At 35.7% G+C, this 9,520-nt stretch overlaps 2 protein-coding genes across 2 annotated transcripts; both read left to right on the top strand.

Annotated features, from left to right (window-relative positions):
* Positions 1-1,740: 1,740 nt before the first annotated feature.
* On the top strand, positions 1,741-3,459 carry LOC107490463 (glutathione S-transferase T3-like). Its single transcript, XM_016111249.1, has 3 exons — positions 1,741-1,903; positions 2,045-2,313; positions 3,244-3,459. The coding sequence occupies exons 1-3, from the start codon at positions 1,741-1,743 to the stop codon at positions 3,457-3,459; spliced, it is 648 nt and encodes a 215-aa protein (XP_015966735.1).
* A 12-nt stretch (positions 3,460-3,471) lies between these two features.
* On the top strand, positions 3,472-4,172 carry LOC107490455 (uncharacterized). The gene is made up of 2 exons (XM_016111241.1): positions 3,472-3,751; positions 3,832-4,172. Exons 1-2 carry the CDS (start codon positions 3,472-3,474, stop codon positions 4,170-4,172), a joined length of 621 nt encoding a protein of 206 aa, XP_015966727.1.
* The last annotated feature ends 5,348 nt before the right edge of the window (positions 4,173-9,520 follow it).

Raw genomic sequence — 9,520 nt, 5'->3', positions numbered from 1 at the left:
CAACTTCAAATCCAGCTGAGGTGTCTTTGAAATCTTTCATATTTAAAGTTGCATCATCATTAATAAAAATTTTGTAATGCAACCTTTGCATTAAATGCTTTATAGAAGTCGAAATAAAGACAATCTTTAACACATAAACCTACCAAGTCAACTACCTCTTTTTCTAGAGGTTCCAAGGTCAAACCCTTGAAATTGAATACCAGTGATATCCCTATCAACTTTGAGGATGCTTTTTCCATCTCTCTTAATTCATTCAATTCGGAAGCAACTAAGATATAAAATTTTCTTTGTTATTTAAAATATTAGTCCTTCCATTTTAATTATGGCCTACTTTCATCTTTAGGAACATGTTAAATCTTTCTACAGGACAACACGGATGGAAAATCATGTGCAACATTCCAAGCTTGAATTTCAAACCTTTCAGACTTGGACCACTTCTAGCAAAGAGTCAATAATCTCTGCGGTTATCAAAGGGAACAAGCCACAAGATCTAACCGAGAATGCAATAAACGAAAAGTAGGCTACCATTGACCTCATTTTTCAATCTCCTAAAGAAAACAAAGGAACCAATGAAAGCCAAAAAAACCTGTCTCTTTTTTGTGTCAGCCTGAGCATCTCCAACGGTGAACAAATGAAGGATCCATTTACTGTTTGTCTAACAAAAGATGAAGACCAACTGTTGGAGTAAAATAAAGATGAGTCCCAGCACATTTTTCAAAGTAAGCAAGGCCCTGCTCAGAGGGACTTGGTTTGTTTTCATTTTAATCAATGATATTCTAACATGTGGCAATTAAATTAAAAAATTAAATAATATGGTATTAATATAATAACTAACGTTGTATAATATGTTAACCGTACATATATTAACTTTACGTATATAATTAAATATTGAATATTAATTATATTATTATATTAAATTAGCCTTTGTAAAATTAGCCGTTGCAAAATTAGCCGTTGGAAATTAGCCGTTATTATGTTACCGTTATCATTAAAAAATTAATATTTTGTTACTCTATTTATATCACTTAGATACACTTCTATTCTCACACTTTCTACTACTCTTCTTCATCTTCTTCCAAGTTTACAAAATCAAAGTTTTGCTGATATTATTTTTTGTTCGAAAGAATGGATCCAAGCCAACTCAACTCTTTCTTCAATTACTTACAAAATTTTTCTCAAATTCTAAATACCCAACAATCTCAAACCGCAAACTCTCAAGTTCCAAATCAAAACTTCACACTACTGAATACATTTCAAAATCCAAATCCACAAAATCTTTCTAATTTCAATTTTCAAACTCCTTATAATAATCAATTTCCTATATTCCAACCTCAAAATCAAAATTCACAAACACCACCTTTTCCATTTTCATCCATATTTAACCCTTCTATCGGAAATGTTACTCCAACTCCCTTGCCGTTTCCAACTCAATTCAGTGCATCAAGACATAACTCATCTGGTGTTGGTGGCTTTTCTAACCCATCCTCTCAGATTCCTATAGAATCTAGTCCAAATTCGCAATATTCAAAAATTGCCAACCCTCGTGGATTAGATGCTATCGACCTCAATGATGATGATATTGAAGATCGGAGGCAAGATAGTATTCAACACTGGCATTAAAAAGAGGATGAAATACTGATCAGTGCATGGTTAAATGTTTCAACTGACCCTATAGTTGGTACCGATCAAAAAACATTTTGGAGTTGAATTCATAGCTACTGTGTAGAATTTTGCTCCGACATGACAAAGGGGGTTGTTGCATATAAGAAACGATGGTATAAGATCAACAAGGCTGTTACAAAATTTGCTGGTTGCTACGATCAAGCTAGTCGAAACATAAGGAGTGGTTCAAATGCTGATGATATAAAGGAGTTAGCCTATAAACTTTATTCTACAAATTATGGTAAAAAATTTACTTTTGAGAGGTATTGAAATATGCTTCGGTTGGAGCGAAAATGGAGAAGCCAACTACCTACATAGAGTGGCGGCTCAAAGAGAACCAAGGTTAGTGCAACTGAAGCATACTCATCCTCATCAAACCCAGAAACAACGTTGGCTGACAAACCCGGTGTGGACTCTCCCGTTCGCCCACAAGGATCAAAGAAGAGCAAGCGAAAAGGTAAAGAAAAAACACAAATGTCTGAAAATTTTAGTGAAAAGAAATCATCAGTTGTTAAAAAATTATCTCTCATGGAAGATATTAAGAATGTTAGAGAAAAGGAACTAATGGATAGGGAAAAAGAAAGAGAAGAGGAGAGAAAACGTAGAGCAAAGATTATGGCAATCAAAGAGAAGAAGTTACAAATTCAAGCGGCAATGAAAGAATAATAATTACAAGCTTAAGCGGCAATAAAAGAACAAGAATTACAAACTCAGAAGTATATCAAAGAAATGGAGATAATTGCAAAAGAAAGGGAAATGGAAAGGATGGCCAAGGAAAGGGAAAGGGAAATGGATATGCAAATACTTAATGCTGACACGTCTAGAATGAGTGAAAAACGACGAGCTCTTCATGAGATTGCATGAGAGAAAATAATCGCCAAGTGGTTTACTTAATGGTTCCTTGTATTCGTAGAGTTATGTAGTATGTTCTTATTTTTATTGCATATTACTGGTATGTGATGTAGTTTGTTTTATTTATTTCTGATGTAATTTTTTAAATTAGTCAATATTACTGTGCCGTTATTGTTCATGAAAGTGACCGTTGCAAAACTAGCCGTTAAGTAGCCATTGCAAAACTAGCCGTTGCAAAACTAGCTATTGCAAAACTAGCCGTTAAGTAGCCGTTGTAAACCTAGCCATTGGGGAGTAGGTACTTATTGCAAACACACTTATAAATATCAACTATCAAGGACTCTGCAACTCCACTTCAACTCTTCTTTCTTACCTCAAAAGAGAACTAAAAATTACATTTCTAGATATGGCTAGAAATTTTAATGATATGTTTAATGAGACTTTGTATGGCAAAAGAAAATGGCAAGATAACACACTCATAGATAATTGGATCGATGAATGTTTACTTGAAGATTCAGAAGAAGAAGATATCGATAGAAGCTCTATCCAACTCCTCGTAGATGGATCAAAAGAGATCGAGAAGCAGGACATGATTGGCTTTTCCAAGATTACTTTGTAGATGAACCAGTGTATAATTCTGACATTTTCCGACGAAGATTTCGAATGTTAAGACATGTGTTCCTTCGGATAGTAAATGCTCTCTCAAACGTCTATCTGTATTTCCAATAGAGGGTTGATGCAACCGAAAGAAGAGGCTTGTCACCACTCCAAAAATGTACCGCTGCGATACGGATGTTAGCATATGGCGTAGCAGCTGATGCTGTTGATGATTGTGTGCGCATAGGCAAGAGCACTACAATTGAATGCTTGGAAAAATTTGTTAAAGGCGTCATTTTGGTGTTCGAGGATGAATACTTGCGAAAACCAAATCCAAATGAAGTTTGACGCCTGCTACAAATGGCGGAGGGTCGTGGCTTTCCTGGCATGTTGGGTAGCATTGACTGCATGCATTGGCAGTGGAAAAATTGTCCAAAGGCGAGGAAAGGTATGTACATGAGTGGTTATCGTGGGGTTGCAACCATAGTACTTGAGGTTGTAGCATCTTCAAACCTTTGGATATGGCATGCGTTCTTTGGAGTTTCTGATTCAAATAACGATATCAACGTGTTAGATCGTTCTCCAATGTTTGATGATATTATAAATGACCATGCTCTGGAGGTAAATTATACTATTAATGGTAATAATTATACTATGGGATACTATTTAGTAGACGGTATTTATCCTGAATGGGCCATATTTGTCAAATTAATCTCAAAGCCACAAGGGAAGAAACGCTAGTTATTTGCACAATACCAAGAAAGGCAAAGGAGCGAGCATTCGGAGTGTTGCAAGCACGCTTTGCAATTATACGTGGTCCAGCTCGCTTTTGGAAAAAGAAGAAGCCTGCCAACATAATGAGAGCTTATATTATATTGCATAATATGATTGTTGAGGATGAAAGAGACACTTATGCAGGAAATTTTGCTCAAGACTTAGAGGATGATGATGTCGAAAATGGCTTATCACAACCTCAGTTGGGAGAAGAAGATTTTGCACCTACCATCAATTTCTCCAAAGAAATGCCCAACTTCAAAATAGGCAGCAGCATTGACAATTGAAAGAGGACTTGATTGAACACATATGGCAATTTCACAATGCTTGTCATCAACTATAGAGCTTAATTATGTTTTTCTTTGTATTAAATAGTTTTACAAATTAGTGTAATCCCGAATTATATATTGTGTATTATTGTTATATATAAATTTATTTAATATTAATATCTTTTAATAGTGAATTATTTTTAAATTTATAAATTTAAATTATATTATTGAAAAAGATTAATTAAATTAATTTTAAGTATTTTAATTAATTAATTAAGTGAAACCACAACAGGGACTAAAGTTAGTTCCTCCTAGTGGAGAAGAGAGAGATGCTTTGAGTTCCTATTTACTGTTTATGACGCAAAAGCTTATGTGGAGTTATTTTTTTATGACAGGTGGGCCATAAACAGGATCTGGGATGAGTTTCCTACTGGAGATGGTCTTAGGACCTAATCCCAAAGAGATTGATGTCGAAGCCACAAAAGTGGATGAAGATGATCTCGACTTGAGCAAACTTTTGATGCAATATCTAAGATTTCAAAAGGTAAAGGAAAAAGTTTGTCAAGTTCATAAAATAAGTACACTTAGAGATTATGCCACAAGCTCCTAGCCTTCCAAGATAGATTCTATCTCAAAACCCAACCTCAGGCCAAACCTGCCATAAATCCCCATGTTCTTATTTCTCTAAAACAATTAGAGATTCTTCTAGGAAACTCTGTTGAGACTTAGTCAGTTTGGGATGACCTTAATAGCTCTTTGAATCAGATTTTAAGCTAAAACCTTTGATTTTAAGTTTCACCTGCATTTACTGATCTTGATAAATCTTTTGAAGAGCTTGTTGCCAAACTTTTTGAGTCTCATGGCAAGCTTGAAGATGATCACAAAAAATCATTGGATGATATCGAAGTACATTCCAAAATTCTCAACATCTCTATGGCTACCAAGATGGAAAAAGTTTCAAAGTTTGAGGTCCATTTGACTATTGCATCCATCAAGTTAGAATAACTTGCCAAAAGAAGAGAAGAGTTGGAAAAAGAACTTGCTGAAATAAAGCAAAATGAAGCTCTCTTGCAAGGTCATTTCCAAAAATTCAAGGAAGAAAGTACTCGATCAGGAAATCTCTGACATATCAAAGACCAAAACTAAACTGGGAATAAGGGTTGTCAACATTCAAAGGGCTGAACAAGAAAAATACAAGATTTCCAACTTCTTGAACAAGAGCAAAGCAAACTCAAGTCTAAGGTAGAACAACTCTTGAAATCCTATAAAGACTTACTTTAGCTATGTTGAATGTAAATATTTTCATTTTCATCAAATATCAATTATTTGCTTTGATGATTGAAATGTTTTAAATCTTTGCCATTTATCGACTTTATTTCATTGTCTGTATTGACATCTTTAATTTGGTATGCATTTTCAGAGTATATCTGAACCACTTGGTAATGACTTCCCCAATTTGGAGACCATTTACCATATTCTTTTGATTTCTTTTCGAACGGAAAAAGAACTTTTATAACTAACTCACCAATTTGAAAAGTTTTACTCTTTACATGTTGATTATAACTACTGGCTATATCCTCTTTCTGTCGAATGATATTATCTAACATAATTAAGCTTTCATTATCCAATTTATTTAACTCTTCAAACATGACATTACAATAATCTATGGGTAACTCTTCCTGCTTCATCACCCATATAGTATTTAAATTAATCTCTAATGGTAGCACAACATCGTGACCAAAAACCAATTTATAAGTTTATGTATTGGTCAAACTTTGTGTTAGATATGCTATCTTAATTGAATACATATTATTAACTTTGTATCATATGTATGCTTATGTGTTTTGATGAATGACAACATGTGATTTTTGTTAGTAAGATAATTAGTATTTTTGAAAAGTAACAAACTTAATCTTTTACTCGACTTTAACCTAGTCTCTTAATTGACTAATGATAAATAGAAATATCATTGTATGACATATATTATATGATATACCATTATGTTTGATGAGTGATTTTGAAGAAAAAAATTTTAATGAAGATTCAATGTAAAAATTTTTTACTATTTTACGGCAGGCAAAAACGGGTTTTTACTAGAGGATTCTTTAATCAAACTTGATGCCAGGGCATCTTGGCTAGTTTTACTAGCCATTTTTTGTATGCTTTAGGATGGTTTCATGCATTTTCTTAGGAAATAAGCAAATATTTGGGTGAAAATGCAATCATACCATGATTCAAGCAAACATTGTGAATTTTGAATGATTTCATGAGAATTATGCATGAATTGAATGATAAATTGGATAATGCATGATCCCATGATTAAGAGCAAGACTTTGATGCACTTTGTTTGATTGATTTCAGGTAACAAGAAGCAGAAAAGAGCCACGTTAGTGGCTAAGTTAGTCCCACTAACGTGGCCGTTAACATGGAAGAAAAGAGAAGCCCCAACGTTAGTGAGAAAGTTAGTGGCATTAACTTTGAAGAAGGAGAGCATGGAACGTTAGTGGTAAAAGTGAATGCCACTAACGTTTGCGAAGCAAAGAAGGCCTACGTTAGCTTCCACGTTAGTTACATTAACGTGGGAACTAACATGGAAGGAAAGGGAAACGCCAACATTAGTGGAAAAAGTGAGTGCCACTAACGTTTGCGAAGCAAAAAGACCCACGTTAATGGCCACGTTAACTACATTAACGTGGTAGTTAACGTGGAAGGAAAGGGAGATGCCAACGTTAGTGAAAAATGTGATTTCCACTAACGTTTTTAAAGAAAAAAGATCCATGTTAACGGCCACGTTAACTACATTAACGTGGTAGTTAACGTGGGCAAAAGTCTCACCTGGCAGCCTGACCATGCCTTCTTCAAACAAGAATAACTTGAGCCAAAAAGCTCCAAATGAGGTGATTCCAAAAGCATTGGAAAGTCGGATTCCGGAGCTTTCCAAGCATATATGGCACTACATGGTGGACACTGAATTTGAGGGAGAAAATCTGCCCCAAAAGTGCAAAGATGGACATAGTATCAACCTGTAGTAAGGCCAGCTGACCTCTTCACCTTCCAAGAAGTGTAACTCGAGCTGTAAAGCTCCAAATGATGCGCTTTTAAATGCGTTGGAAAGTAGACATCAAGGGCTTTCCAACAATATATAATAGTATGGGGTGGACATTAAGTTTGAGCTCCAGAACCTGTCAATATTAAGCCCCTGATCGCTAGCGTTATTGTGACTCACGTTTTCCAATAACGCTAGCGACTATGCCAGCGACCATGTCCACTTCAAAGGAGCATAACTTCAGTTAAAGAGGTTCAATTGAGGTGATTCTAATTGCGTTAGAAAGTTGACATTCAGAGCTTTCTAAAGATATATAATAGTCTATAGTGGACATGAAATTGGAGCACAAACAAGAGGCATCTTTTAAGCCCCAAAAACACCAATTGGTAACAAGTGCAACGTTAGCCACAATAACTTTGGCACTAACGCCACACTTGTAGTGTTAGTGTGGCTAACGGTAGCACTAACTTCAGCACCTGGACTTCAACTTGATTCACTTCTCTTTCAAGGACCACCCAACCTCAAGGAAGCAAGCCCACAAGTGTCAACCAATCAAGGCCACAAGAAGCATCTAGAATAGGAATTTTCATTTAATTGTAATTTGCTTTTAATTTCATTTTGTAATTTAGGAGAGCCTATATAAAGGCCTTAGTTTGTACATTCAAGGTGGGCTGGAGATTGGGGATTGAAGAGGGGTCTTCGGACTCCCTCCCCTCACACACTTTTCCTTCTTTTTCTTTTCTTTGTACTTTTCATTTATGAATTTGGAAGTTTCAATGTTAGTTTTAATCTTCATCTTTACTTTTCTGCACTTTCTTTCTTTTCTATTTTGGTAGAGCAATGATCAACTAACTCTTTTCATTGGGTTAGAGAGCTCTATTGTGATTCAATGGATCAATTGTAGTTCTTATTCTTTCTTTTCTCTTGATTTTACTAGAGAGCTTTCGATCTTCATCCAATTGGGTAATTGTCTTGGAAGAAAAATTGCTCATACTTGGATTTCCTCGGAACCTTGGAAGAGGAATGAGGAAATCATGCTAGAAATGCTCTCTCACATTGGATTAGGTTGGGGGTTGGATGGATATTGTGACATTTAATCCTACCAATACTTTGATATATGAATGTGTGTAGTATAATCAGTGACCAAACTTCATCTCTTCCCATGAGCAATTAAATCAAGGAATTGGGAAATTGTTCAAGCTTAGAGAGATTGGATTGCCAAGGAATTGGGATCCAATCACTTAAGATTGTGATGAGCGGATAATTTATACGCTTTTTAGCATTGTTTTTAGTATGTTTTTAGTATGTTTTTGTTAGTTTTTAGTATATTTTTATTAGTTGTTAGTTAAAATTCACTTTTCTGGACTTTACTATGAGTTTGTGTGTTTTTCTGTGATTTCAGGTATTTTCTGGCTGAAATTGAGGGACCTGAGCAAAAATCTGATTCAGAGGCTGAAAAGGACTGCAAGATGTTGTTGGATTCTGACCTCCCTGTACTCGAAGTGGATTTTCTGGAGCTACAGAAGCCCAATTGGTGCGCTCTCAACGGCGTTGGAAAGTAGACATCTTGGGCTTTCCAGCAATATATAATAGTTCATACTTTGCCCAAGATTTGATGGCCTAAACCGGCGTTCCAAATTAGCTCAAAACTGCCCGGCGTTAAACGCCGGAACTGGCACAAGAATGGGAGTTAAACGCCCAAACTGGCATAAAAGCTGGCGTTTAACTCCAAGAGAAGTCTCTACACGAAAATGCTTCAATGCTCAGCCCAAGCACACACCAAGTGGGCCCGGAAGTGGATTTTTTATGTCATTTACTCATCTATGTAAACCCTAGTTCTCTACAAATAGGACCTTTTAGTATTGTATTTTCATCTTGGTTCTTCTGGTTCCCTCTCTGGGGCCGAAGCCAATGATTACTATTATCACTTATGTATTTTAAACGGTGGAGTTTCTACACACCATAGATTAAGGGGTGGAGCTCTGCTGTACCTCGAGTATTAATGCAATTACTATTGTTCTTTTATTCAATTCAGCTTGTTCTTATTACAAGATATTCATTCGCACTCAAGAACTTGATAAATGTGATGATTATGTGACGCTCATCATCATTCTCACTTATGAACGCGTGCCTGACAACCACTCCCATTCTACAAGCAAACAAGGCTTGAATGTTTATCTCTTGGATTCCTTAATCGGAATCTTCGTGGTATAAGCTAGAACTGATGGCGGCATTCAAGAGAATCCGGAAGGTCTAAACCTTGTCTGTGGTATTCTGAGTAGGATTCAATGATTGAATGACTGTGACGAGCTTCAAACTC

This window comes from Arachis duranensis, chromosome 1 (assembly GCF_000817695.3).
Source record: "Arachis duranensis cultivar V14167 chromosome 1, aradu.V14167.gnm2.J7QH, whole genome shotgun sequence".
NCBI classification, from domain to species: domain Eukaryota; kingdom Viridiplantae; phylum Streptophyta; class Magnoliopsida; order Fabales; family Fabaceae; genus Arachis; species Arachis duranensis.
This window is presented reverse-complemented; position numbering and strand designations above follow the sequence as displayed.